This window comes from Eleutherodactylus coqui, chromosome 13 (genome assembly GCF_035609145.1).
Source record: "Eleutherodactylus coqui strain aEleCoq1 chromosome 13, aEleCoq1.hap1, whole genome shotgun sequence".
Lineage (NCBI taxonomy): Eukaryota > Metazoa > Chordata > Amphibia > Anura > Eleutherodactylidae > Eleutherodactylus > Eleutherodactylus coqui.
The window spans coordinates 26,934,094-26,947,737 of NC_089849.1; the positions used below are offsets into that span (position 1 = coordinate 26,934,094).

The following is a 13,644-nucleotide window of genomic DNA, read 5'->3' on the forward strand; positions in this document are numbered from 1 at the left end:
GACACAGGCAGGTACAACTCCCTATTGTGAAGTCCCTGTGGACCGACAGCATGGGTGGGTGCCAGGAAGCCACCGGCGGTACATAAATATATCCCATTGCATTGCCCATCACAGCTGAGGTAATGTCATGTTTAATGCAGGTGCGCTTCGGCCCACACTGCATGCCCCAGTCAGACTGGGGTTCTTTAGAAGTGGACACATGCAGTTACAACTCCGTGTGGACCGACAGCATGGGTGGCTCCCTGGAACCCACCGACGGTACATAAATATATCCCATTGCAGTGCCCAGCACAGCTGAGGTAATGTCATGTTTAATGCAGGTGGGCTTCGGCCCACACTGCATGCCCCAGTCAGACTGGGGTTCTTTAGAAGTGGACACATGCAGTTACAACTCTGTGTGGACCGACAGCATGGGTGGGTGCCAGGAAGCCACCGGCGGTACATAAATATATCCCATTGCAGTGCCCAGCACAGCTGAGGTAACATCAGCTTTAATGCAGGTGGGCAAAAAATTAATTGGATTACACTGTAGGCGAGGGCCCCAAAAAATTGGTGTACCAACAGTACTAATGTACCTCAGAAAAATTGCCCATGCCCAACCAAGAGGGCAGGTGAAACCCATTAATCGCTTTGGTTAATGTGGCTTAATTTGTAACTAGGCCTGGAGGCAGCCCAGTTAAAATAAAAATTGGTTCAGGTGAAAGTTTCAACGCTTTAATGAGCATTGAAACGTATAAAAATTGTTTACAAAAATTATATGACTGAGCCTTGTGGGCCTAAGAAAAATTGCCCGTTCGGCGTGATTACGTCAGGTTTCAGGAGGAGGAGCAGGAGGAGGAGGAATATTATACACAGATTGATGAAGCTAAAAGGTCCCCGTTTTTGATGGTGATAGAGAACAATGCTTTCATCCGCGGGTGCAGCCTACGTATTGTTTAGGTATCGCTGCTGTCCGCTGGTGGAGAAGTCTGGGGAAATCCAGGCTTTGTTCATCTTGATGAGTGTAAGCCTGTCGGCACTGTCGGTTGACAAGCGGGTACGCTTATCTGTGATGATTCCCCCAGCCGCACTAAACACCCTCTCTAACAAGACGCTAGCCGCAGGACAAGCAAGCACCTCCAGGGCATACAGCGCGAGTTCAGGCCACATGTCCAGCTTCGACACCCAGTAGTTGTAGGGAGCAGGGGCGTCACGGAGGACGGTCGTGCGATCGGCTACGTACTCCCTCACCATCCTTTTACAGTGCTCCCGCCGACTCAGCCTTGACTGGGGAGCGGTGACACAGTCTTGCTGGGGAGCCAGAAAGCTGTCAAAGGCCTTAGAGAGTGTTCCCCTGCCTGTGCTGTACATGCTGCCTGATCTCCGCGCCTCCCCTGCTACCTGGCCCTCGAAACTGCGCCTTCGGCCACTAGCGCTGTCGGATGGGAATTTTACCATCAGTTTGTCCGCCAGGGTCCTGTGGTATAGCATCACTCTCGAACCCCTGAGAGTGGAAAGGTTCTTCTTATACCGTGGGTCGAGCAGTGTGTACACCCAGTAATCCGTAGTGGCCAGAATGCGTGTAACGCGAGGGTCACGAGAAAGGCATCCTAACATGAAGTCAGCCATGTGTGCCAGGGTACCTGTACGCAACACATGGCTGTCCTCACTAGGAAGATCACTTTCAGGATCCTCCTCCTCCTCCTCCTCCTCCTCCTCAGGCCATACACGCTGAAAGGATGACAGGCAAGCAGCATGGGTACCCTCAGCAGTGGGCCAAGCTGTCTCTTCCCCCTTCTCCTCATCCTCCTCCCCCTCCTCCTCCTCCTCAACGCGCTGAGATATAGACAGGAGGGTGCTCTGACTATCCAGCGACATACTGTCTTCCCCCGCCTCTGTTTCCGAGCGCAAAGCGTCTGCCTTTATGCTTTGCAGGGAACTTCTCAAGAGGCATAGCAGAGGAATGGTGACGCTAATGATTGCAGCATCGCCGCTCACCATCTGGGTAGACTCCTCAAAGTTTCCAAGGACCTGGCAGATGTCTGCCAACCAGGCCCACTCTTCTGTAAAGAATTGAGGAGGCTGACTCCCACTGCGCCGCCCATGTTGGAGTTGGTATTCCACTATAGCTCTACGCTGCTCATAGAGCCTGGCCAACATGTGGAGCGTAGAGTTCCACCATGTGGGCACGTCGCACAGCAGTCGGTGCACTGGCAGATGAAACCGATGTTGCAGGGTGCGCAGGGTGGCAGCGTCCGTGTGGGACTTGCGGAAATGTGCGCAGAGTCGGCGCACCTTTCCGAGCAGGTCTGACAAGCGTGGGTAGCTTTTCAGAAAGCGCTGAACCACCAAATTAAAGACGTGGGCCAGGCATGGCACGTGCGTGAGGCTGCCGAGCTGCAGAGCCGCCACCAGGTTACGGCCGTTGTCACACACGACCATGCCCGGTTGGAGGCTCAGTGGTACAAGCCAGCGGTCGGTCTGCTCTGTCAGACCCTACAGCAGTTCGTGGGCCATGTGCCTCTTCTCTCCTAAGCTGAGTAGTTTCAGCACGGCCTGCTGACGCTTGCCCACCGCTGTGCTGCCGTGCCGCGCGACACCGACTGCTGGCGACGTGCTGCTGCTGACACATCTTGATTGTGAGACAGAGGTTGCATAGGAGAAGGAGGAGGGTGGTTTAGTGGAGGAAGCATACACCGCCGCAGATACCACCACCGAGCTGGGGCCCGCAATTCTGGGGGTGGGTAGGACATGAGCCGTCCCAGGCTCTGACTCTGTCCCAGCCTCCACTAAATTCACCCAATGTGCCGTCAGGGAGATATAGTGGCTCTGCCCGCCTGTGCTTGTCCACGTGTCCATTGTTAAGTGGACCTTGGCAGTAACCGCGTTGGTGAGGGCGCGTACAATGTTGCGGGAGACGTGGTCGTGCAGGGCTGGGACGGCACATCGGGAAAAGTAGTGGCGACTGGGAACTGAGTAGTGCGGGGCCGCGGCCGCCATCATACCTTTGAAAGCCTCCGTTTCCACAACCCTATACGGCAGCATCTCCAGGCTGATAAATTTGGCTATGTGCACGTTTAACGCTTGAGCATGCGGGTGCGTGGCGGCGTACTTGCGCTTGCGCTCCAACACTTGCGCTAGCGACGGCTGGACGGCGCGCTGAGAGACATTGGTGAATGGGGCCGAGCACAGCGGAGGTGAGGGTGTGGGTGCAGGCCAGGAGACGGTAGTGCCTGTGTCCTGAGAGGGGGGTTGGATCTCAGTGGCAGGTTGGGGCACAGGGGGAGAGGCAGCGGTGCAAACCGGAGGCGGTGAACGGCCTTCGTCCCACCTTGTGGGGTGCTTGGCCATCATATGTCTGCGCATGCTGGTGGTGGTGAGGCTGGTGGTGGTGGCTCCCCGGCTGATCTTGGCGCGACAAAGGTTGCACACCACTGTTCGTCGGTCGTCAGGCGTCTCAGTGAAAAACTGCCAGACCTTTGAGCACCTCGGCCTCTGCAGGGTGGCATGGCGCGAGGGGGCGCTTTGGGAAACAGTTGGTGGATTATTCGGTCTGACCCTGCCTCTACCCCTGGCCACCGCACTGCCTCTTCCAACCTGCCCTGCTGCTGCACTTGCCTCCCCCTCTGAAGACCTGTCCTCAGTAGGCGTAGCAAACCAGGTTGGGTCAGTCACCTCATCGTCCTGCTGCTCTTCCTCCGAATCCTCTGTGCGCTCCTCCCTCGGACTTACTCCAATTACTACTACCTGAGTGATGGACAACTGTGTCTCATCGTCATCGTCCTCCTCACCCACTGAAAGCTCTTGAGACAGTTGCCGGAAGTCCCCAGCCTCATCACCCAGACCCCGGGAACTTTCCAAAGGTTGGGCATCGGTCACGACAAACTCCTCAAGTGGGAGAGGATTCGGAACCATTGCTGCCCATTCTGGGCAGGGGCCCGAGAACAGTTCCTGGGAGTCTGCCTGCTCCTCAGAATGTGTCATTGTAATGGAGTGAGGAGGCTGGGAGGAAGGAGGAGCAGCAGCCAGAGGATTCAGAGTTGCAGCAGTGGACGGCGCAGAATTCTGAGTGGTCGATAGATTGCTGGATGCACTTTCTGCCATCCACGACAGGACCTGCTCACACTGCTCATTTTCTAATAAAGGTCTACCGCGTGGACCCATTAATTGTGAGATGAATGTGGGGATGCCAGAAACGTGCCTCTCTCCTAATCCCGCAGCAGTCGGCTGCGATACACCTGGATCAGGAGCTCGGCCTGTGCCCACACCCTGACTTGGGCCTCCGCGTCCTCGCCCGCGTCCACGTCCTCTAGGCCTACCCCTACCCCTCAGCATGCTGTATTACCAGTAGTGCAGAAACAGAACGCTGTAATTAAATGTGCCGCTTATTGGCCTGTGGTTGGAGGCTGACTTCCCTTACAGAATGCACAGCAGAGCCAGGAAACAATTTTGCGCACGCCTGTAGTGAGACGTAGGTGCGTATGACTGAGCTAGTGGAATTCACAGCACAGAAGCAGTCAAGTGGCCAAAGGCCAGTAGTAGGTCTTAAGTATTTTGCTTCTATTTTTTTTAAATGCTGAGCTGATACAGCAGACAGATACTATAGGCAGCGTATAATATTATGTATACTGTTTCCCTCTGGCGGAATGACGGCGGTGATGTAACGGAGACAGCAGAGCCAGGAAACAATTTTGCGCAAGGCTGCTGAAACGCTTAGCTGCGTATTAATTAGGACTACTACCCCCAGCAGATAGATACTGTAGGCAGCGTATAATATTATGTATACTGTTTCCCTCTGGCGGGATGACGGCGGTGATGTAACAGAGACAGCAGAGCCAGGAAACAATTTTGCGCAAGCCTGCTGTAACGCTTAGCTGCGTATTAATTAGGACTACTACCCCCAGCAGACAGATACTGTAGGCAGCGTATAATATTATGTATACTGTTTCCCTCTGGCGGGATGACGGTGGTGAGGTAACGGAGACAGCAGAGCCAGGAAACAATTTTGCGCAAGCCTGCTGAAACGCTTAGCTGCGTATTAATCAGGACTACTACCCCCAGCAAACAGATACTGTAGGCAGCGTATAATATTATGTATACTGTTTCCCTCTGCCGGGATGATGGCGGTGATGTAACGGAGACAGGAGAGCCAGGAAACAATTTTGCGCAAGCCTGCTGTAACGCTTAGCTGTGTATTAATTAGGACTACTACCCCCAGCAGACACGCAGTAAACTGAAGACGGTCACAGGCAGCCCAAATATAGTATTTTTCCCCAATTTTTTTGAAAAAGCCCACTGCCTATATAGCCTGTATATCTCTTTCCCTGCCTCACCAGTACTGGCCCTATACTCTGTACAATGACTGCAGACTGAGGACGCAATGCTCTGCACGCCCGATATACAAAAAAAAAAATTGTGCAACACTGCTAAAAGCAGCCTCCACACTACTGCACACGGTCAGATGTGGCCCTAAGAAGGACCGTTGGGGTTCTTGAAGCCTAAAATAACTCCTAACGCTCTCCCTATAGCAGCTCCGGCATCAGCAGCACTTTCCCTGATCTCTGTCAGAATGCATCTGTGGCGAGCCGCGGGAGGGGCCGATTTATATACTCGGGTGACACCTGATCTCGCCAGCCACTCACTGCAGGGGGGTGGTATAGGGCTTGAACGTCGCAGGGGGAAGTTGTAATGCCTTCCCTGTCTTTCCATTGGCCAGAAAAGCGTGCTAACGTCTCAGAGATGAAAGTGAAAGTAACTCGAACATCGCGTGGTGCTCGCCTCTAGTAACGAGCATCTCGAACACCCTAATACTCGAACGAGCATCAAGCTCGGACGAGTACGTTCGCTCATCTCTACTGGAGACCCAAGCTGAACTTTTGCACCAAGGCCCATCAGTCTATAGCTACGCCCCTGAGGGGGAAGAAACCCCGACCAGTGCCAAAGAGTGAATCAACCATTGGATAGTTTGGTCCTAGTTTAGGTGCATGGAGATGAAAAAAAATAATTTTGCGGTATGGAGCTGCTGATAATAAAAGCATCAGTATGTATAGGTTGGTCTTCAGTTCCACCATCTATAGATAGGATTGATAGATGGGGAGTGTACAGCTGACAGACTTCCTTTAAATGGGAGCTGCAGTACCAGCCTAAGCACAAGAGTGGCGCTGGTTGCGTAGAGTGGAAGGTGTAGACCATATCTTTATCTATAGATAAATGACATTGCATGTTGACTGTTATTCCCTTAACTCATCTTCACAATATTCAGTTTTTTTATTATGATAACCATTTTAACAAATTGTGTTTTTATGGCCATGAGTGATCCTCCACCTTGGGCCAAAAATGTGGAGTAAGTAACATTTATCTACTTTATGTCTGATATTGATACTCTTATATATTATATACTGTGTCTATACCCTGCTACTCAACGCCAGCCACTTGATGGAGAATAAAGTGCCTCCTGCCCCAGCCTAATGGTGCCTTAGGTAGCCGTCTACTCTTTTTACCCATCAGCCCATCTCTGGGTCATGCCAGTGATCACACATCAATATATCCAACGCTGACATGCTATATATTGTATAATCTAGTCATTTGCATGAAGTAAAAGTGTTCTGCCTACTATGCTTACATTCAGTTGGCTTTAGGGTACATTTTCATGTAGTGGATTTGCTTCAGAAATGTATAGCATTTCTGCATTAAGAACTGCATCAAATTCCGTACCAATGGTGCAAATTTTAACAAGGTTTTTGATGCAGTACTACTGCAGATTTACCACTGAGACTCATAGCTAACGTTTAATCATGTACTTAGGCTACCATTAACCCTTTGCAATCCAATTTTAGATTCAGGGTTTCCTAGGGGTTTTTCTCTTTCTGCCATTATACAATGGTGCCATCTGCTGGCTAGAGTCAGTACTGCGGTATGGGACATGCTGGAGAGGCCCCCGACAACAGAGCGGCCAGTAATCTACAGTAAGAATACCCTGCCGGACGTCTTTTGACATCGGAAGCTCAGAATGTCTTCAGACGTCAGACAGTGGGTTGGAAAGGGTTAAAGGGACTGGAAGGGCAGAGGGGTACATTACCTGCACTTGTTCTTCTCTCCCGCTTCTCCTATCCGCTGTTTTCAGTCATCCAAGATGGCTGCAGCAATTTTCCATCTACCTAATGCACACTGTCCACTGCTCTCTGATTGGCCAGTGCTGATCACATGAGCAGTTCTGGCCAATCAGAACGCAGGGTTACTTTTTACTATTAAAATGATGCCCTGTTTCACGGATCCATAGCGTGGTCATGTATTAACTTTTAATGCACCTGTACATCACTGGGGGATAACTCCCTGAACAACATTGGTGCATACACAGTTCACCTCCAGTAATGTAGAAGGTTGACGTCCATATACACACCGAGCCACAAAGGCTTGTGGATAGTGTAAGTGACATTAGTGCAGGTTTGATCATTTTGACAGCGAAGGCACGTGACCACACTGTGGATCCGCAGAACAGGACATATTTTTAATAGTAAGGATATTACAAAGATATTAATGGTAGCATAAATAGATGAATAAACCTTGGTTACGGGTTTCGGTCAACCCTTTTAAGTTTTAAGACATGTACAATCTAGGTTGTTGCACGGAGCATATTACCTGTCACTTCTGAAGGAGCTACCACTGGCCATGATGGCTTATGCACCCGGGTACCTTAGATCCCACTCTTGGTGCCTGTATATGTTGGTCATCTTACAACAGTGTTGCTTGGACACTGTATGCTGCTGGTAATTATGTATTGTATAGTTATTTGTTCGTTGTTTTATTTGCCCACTATATAATATACCATAATAAAAAATATACTGCATAGGGCCCTGTCCGACCTAAAGACGCCCAAACAACTTCAATAGTAGTCGGCTGAATACTCATTCGGACAATAGCTCATTTCCGTGACTCTCCCATAAACATGCATGCTTGGTTCGGCAGAGTCACTACCAAACACCTTTGGAGCATAGTATCTCTTCTTAGAAAAAAAGGATTGAAATTCAACATGCTTGACCCTTTTTTTTTTTTACATCAATTGTCAATGGAGAGTCAAGAGGCCCCCGTACACATACAAGATAGTCCACTAGGTCTTCTGAAATTGGTGGGTTTGCCCAATATTGATATAATATATATGGCACCCTTAAAGTGACCCTCTACTTTCAGGACACAGTTCTGTCTGTGGAATGGAGGGAGAAGAGTATATTACCTGTTGTTGTTGTTGTTCTCTACTGCCCCTCTGATATGCTAGGTCCGGGCTCCATTTTTGGTTGTCCAAGATGGCTGCAGCAATTTTTTAACTACTTAATGCACACTGTGATTGGCCAGTGCTGATCTCATGAATATCTCTGTCCAATCAGAGAGCTAGTATAGTGCATCTGTAGTCTATCACTACCAATTCACTGTTGGCATTAGGCAATGTGAAAATTAAGTCAGCCATCTTGGATAGCTGAAAACAGGACCTGGAACTGATATATTGGAGAGGCGCCAGGAAAGAACAATAGAAAGTAGAGATGAGCGAGTATACTCGCTAAGGCACATTACTCGAGCGAGTAGTGCCTTAGCCGAGTATCTCCCCGCTCGTCTCTAAAGATTCGGGGGCCGGCGGGGGGCGGGGAGCGGCGGGAGAGAGCGGGGAGGACGGAGGTGAGATCTCTCCCCCCTGCTCCCCGCCGCAACTCACCTGTCACCCACGCCGGCCCCCAAATCTTTAGAGACGAGCGGGGAGATACTCGGCTAAGGCACTACTCACTCGGGTAATGTGCCTTAGCGAGTATACTCGCTCATCTCTAATAGAAAGCAATATACTCCCCTCTCCCTCTGGTCCGGGGACAGAATTTTTATCTCGAAACCGGAGGCTTGCTTTAAGGTTAACCCTAACTTCATTACTCTTCAGTGACAGAAAGTCATTGCATTGCATGCATGTGGGGGTCTTGTTAACCCCTGACAGCTATTCATAGAATATGTCTAATTAGGATAGAATTTACTGGAAACTCCATGTAAGTTTTTTTCATCCGACTTTCTAGGTACACCTTCACAGGCATTTACACTTTTGAGTCTCTGATAAAGATTTTTGCCCGAGGTTTTTGCATCGACAGTTTTACATTCCTCAGGGACCCATGGAACTGGCTGGATTTCTGTGTCATTGTAATGGCGTAAGTGGAAGGTAGACACTGTTGTGCTCACTAACTTGCTCACCCCCATTATTCCATTCATTGTCTTGCTAATCTTTTTCACTAACCCATTAGCCTCTGTTGATATTTTATACTCATATGGTTGTTTTTGCATCCATGATGCTGTATCGTATTAGATATTTTTCGGTTTCTTTGGTATAATAATAATTAATAGAGTGTGATTAATGTGAACGTTCGACAAGTGTGATGTACAGCAATAGATCTGACCATGGAAATATCCCTTTTATCTCTAACACTCAGTATAAACTGACCCATGTCATGCCAATGTCTATAGTGTGTCCGGTAGCCCACAGATGGAGAATATTTTAATCCTATGCTAAAATTATAAAACTTTAGTTTGTATTTGTCAGCCCCATTGACCTCAATGTGATGAAACTCTACAATCTGTACTTATTGATGATGAATAGTTGCTCATTCATCCATGACAACCGCAATCTATTACCCAGATTGTCTACATATCAAGGTTAGTTTACCGAGATCCAAAATCTGGTGGGTTCAAATTTATCTTTGGGATAAAAACATGCTAAAACCGTTATCCTGACTTACCTTATAGCATGCATGTGCAGGCGTAATTATCCATTAGAATCCCACGAATTTGGTATCATAGAGTCTGGCTCTCGCTAAACCCAACCCCACTACCCTTTACCACTAGATTTGGCCGAATTGAAACTGTAGAACCTTATTTCAGATCGAACCTTCCTAAAAGTTTTGTTCAGTGAGAGCCCGAACCTTGGGTTGTTCTAATCAGTCAGATCCACAAAAAAAGAGAAGAGATGAAAAAATAAGCGAAAAAAAGAAAAAAAAGAAGGAAAAGATAAGCTGGAAACAGCTGAAGGAAAAAGAAGAAGGAAGAGTATGAAGAAAAAAGAAGTGAAGATAAATGAAAAAGAGAAATAAGTAAAAGGAGAAAAAGAAGGAAAGGGAGGAGGATAAAAAGGGAAAATGAGAAAGAAACAATATTCTATTTACTTGTTTTCATTTTCCTCCCATTTCCTTTTTGCTTCTTTTATTCAGAATTCTCCTCCTCCTCCTTCCTTCCTTCTTCTTCCCTGTTTTCTTCTTACTTCTTCTTCCCTGCTTTCTTCTTTTTCTTCCTTCTTCCCTGCTTTCTTCTTTTTCTTCCTTCTTCCCTGTTTTCTTCTTTTTCTTCCTTTTTCTTCTTCACTGTTTTCTTCTTTTTCTTCCTTCTTCTTCTTCCCTGTTTTCTTCTTTTTCTTCCTTCTTCTTTTTCTTCCTTCTTCTTCTTCCTTCTTCTTCCCTGTTTTCTTCTTTTTCTTCCTTCTTCTTCTTCCCTGTTTTCTTCTTTTTCTTCCTTCTTCTTCTTCCCTGTTTTCTTCTTTTTCTTCCTTCTTCTTCTTCCCTGTTTTCTTATTTTTCTTGCTTCTTCTTCTTCCCTGTTTTCTTCTTTTTCTTCCTTCTTCTTCTTCTTCCCTGTATTCTTCTTTTTCTTCCTTCTTCTTCTTCCCTGTATTCTTCTTTTTCTTCCTTCTTCTTCTTCCCTGTATTCTTCTTTTTCTTCCTTCTTCTTCTTCCCTGTTTTCTCCTTTTTCTTCCTTCTTCTTCTTCCCTGTTTTCTCCTTTTTCTTCCTTCTTCTTCTTCCCTGTTTTCTTATTTTTCTTCCTTCTTCTTCTTCTTCCCTGTTTTCTTATTTTTCTTCCTTCTTCTTCTTCCCTGTTTTCTTATTTTTCTTCCTTCTTCTTCTTCCCTGTTTTCTTCTTTTTCTTCCTTCTTCTTCTTCCCTGTTTTCTTCTTTTTCTTCCTACTTCTCCTTCCCCGTTTTCTTCTTTTTCTTCCTCCTTTTTCCCTGTTTTCTTATTTTTCTTCCTTCTTCTTCTTCCCCGGTTTCTTCTTTTTCTTCCTTCTTCTTCTTCTTTTTCCGTTTTCTTCTTTTTCTTCTTCTTCCCTGTTTTCTTCTTTTCTTCCTTCTTCTTCTTCCCTGTTTTCTTCTTTTCTTCCTTCTTCTTCTTCCCTGTTTTCTTCTTTTTCTTCCTTCTTCTTCTTCCCTGTTTTCTTCTTTTTCTTCCTTCCTCTTCTTCCCTGTTTTCTTCTTTTTCTTCCTTCCTCTTCTTCCCTGTTTTCTTCTTTTTCTTCATTAACTGACTTAAAAACAGCTTAAAAGTCCTTAAATATTCTCCTAGGTAACTCAAGAGTATTTTACAGGGCTTTTGTGGTCCTTGGACAGTTTATGGGGTACTGGTGAAGTTCTGGTTCTTTTCTAACTATTTTGAACCAAACTGAACATTTCCCATCCCCCAAAATGCATATCCCTCAATAAGCATTTAGGACTCCTGCACACAACCATCTTTTTGATCTGTGTACAGAGCTGTCCTAAAGTTCCCATAGACTTTATGGACTTCAGTATGCTTCTAGGTTTACATAGGGTTTTTTTCACTTCAGAATTGCACATAAAATAATTATGTCATGCTCTATCGAATGCCATATTATGGGACAGTAAGAATAAACCCATACAATTCCCATACAGAGCACCAGGTGGCGACACATGGACTGCTTATACTTCCATAGTACATAACCATAGGGACTCCGCATGGTGCCATACAGCGTCCTAGATGCAGCTGTCCTTACCTTGGCTGCTTTGTTTCTTCGCTAATCCGCATGAGCTGATGAGTGCGCGGTTTGTGACTGCTTGGATTTGGTTTCCAGTTTATCAATCGAACATCTTAGGATGTTCCCATGTCTTCTTATCTTTCTAGTTATACTACAGAGTTTGTAGATCTGGGGAATGTGTCTGCTCTCAGGACATTCCGTGTCCTTCGTGCACTTAAAACAATCACTGTAATTCCAGGTTTGTATTATTTCACCTTTATCAGTATGTTTTCTTTACCTTTGCAAGAAATCTTCTTGATGATTCCAATTGTGACCACTTAATGGCACTTAGGCCTCATGGACTGGATATAGCCAGCAATCTGTATGGTGTCATACAGAATCCCCAGGGGTATACAAAGAACTCATTGGACCCTTTAGTAAAATTCAAAATGATATGTTCTATTAGACAATATTTATAACACGGTAGGCTTAGATACAGTTAGTCAGCTCTAGCATACCTCTATATAATGCAGTCACCAATTGATAGTCAGATAGTCACTCTACACAGTGATAGTGATTACAGTGCAATTACCTCAATACATCACAGGTGACATCTCTTCTGACTGGTGATGTCTGATTTCCCTTTTCTTCTCTATTTGGTCCAGATCGCCTTGTTGAGTTCTTCCAGCCACATTTCATTTCTGCACACTCTCCTCATTCTGACACTATCTACAATGACCCTTTTAGTAACTCTATAGTACTAATGCCCCTCTGTGACCCTACAAGTAACAGTGCTCCATCTGCAGCCCCACTTAGTAATAGTCACATTTGTGGCCCCATTTAGTAGTAGCAATCCTCCGTGACCCTACTTGGTAATAGCCCCCCGCTGTGGCCCCTCTTAGTAATAGTTGGCCTCTGTGGCCCCATTCAGTAATAGTCTCCCTTTGTGATCTCACTTGGTACTAGCCCCCCTTTGTTGCTTCACTTAGTAATAGCGTCGTACTTTGTTGCCTCACTTAGTAACAGTGTCCCCATTCCAACTGCCGAACCTCTAGCTATCAGTAAGAATCTTCATACTGACACAGTCATACTGCTGAGCCTGACGCTAGCTGGGGTGCTCTGTGCATTATCTGACCCCTTCTCCAGTCTCCTACGGACTGTACTCTGACAGCAGGGGGTTGAAGAGTCAGATGATGCCCAGAACACTCCAACTTGTATGACGGTTTATGAAGAAGATTCTTTACTGATGGCTGGAGGTTTGGAATCGGGGATAGACTTTCAGTCAATGGGTTGTGGGCTGGGGACATTTTGCCCCGGGCCTCCCTCCCCTGCAGACCCCATAGAAGTCATGTGGTCGACCTCTATTGCCAACACACCACTGAGAATCCTTATGGTTCTGTATTGTGGAGCCATGTGTGCAGCCATGTGGCATGCACCATATTACCTACTACAAGAATACATGTAGGGGAGGATGTTTCCATAGTGCGTCATGCCGTGATTCTTCTTCTTCCCGACTTGGAATGGTGATACAGTATGGCCCCATAGATTTCTCTCGGCTCTGTATTACAGATATATACAACAAATACCGGCACTACGTTTGCGTCCATGAGGCACTATATATATAGGCTTTCTATAGACATTCAAACAAGTTGTTTTCCACCAATTGAAACTTTTATATATTGTGACATCTACTGTCTTTAAATAGTTAACACCAAGCTGTTAGTGTCAGTTTCACAAATTCGCACCTCCTTGCTGGTTGTCTCCAGTATCATTTACAGAAATTGTCCATATTTGTTTCATTACTTCTCTGACCCTCTATAACCTTCGGTGCTTATTCATAGTCCTTAATTAGACTTTGACCGTATCCATACTTTAGTTAGTAAGGTTTCGGGAATCTCTTTCTTT

General features: G+C 46.7%; 1 protein-coding gene across 1 annotated transcript in view; it reads left to right on the top strand.

The window, feature by feature from the left end:
• SCN4A (sodium voltage-gated channel alpha subunit 4) overlaps nucleotides 1-13,644 on the top strand; it is a 147,959-nt gene that overhangs the window by 73,322 nt on the left and 60,993 nt on the right. The window contains exons 4-6 of the mRNA XM_066588099.1: nucleotides 6,233-6,322; nucleotides 9,027-9,155; nucleotides 11,907-11,998. Coding sequence (XP_066444196.1) covers nucleotides 6,233-6,322; nucleotides 9,027-9,155; nucleotides 11,907-11,998 — 311 coding nt within the window. The remainder of the gene's footprint in view (nucleotides 1-6,232; nucleotides 6,323-9,026; nucleotides 9,156-11,906; nucleotides 11,999-13,644) is intronic.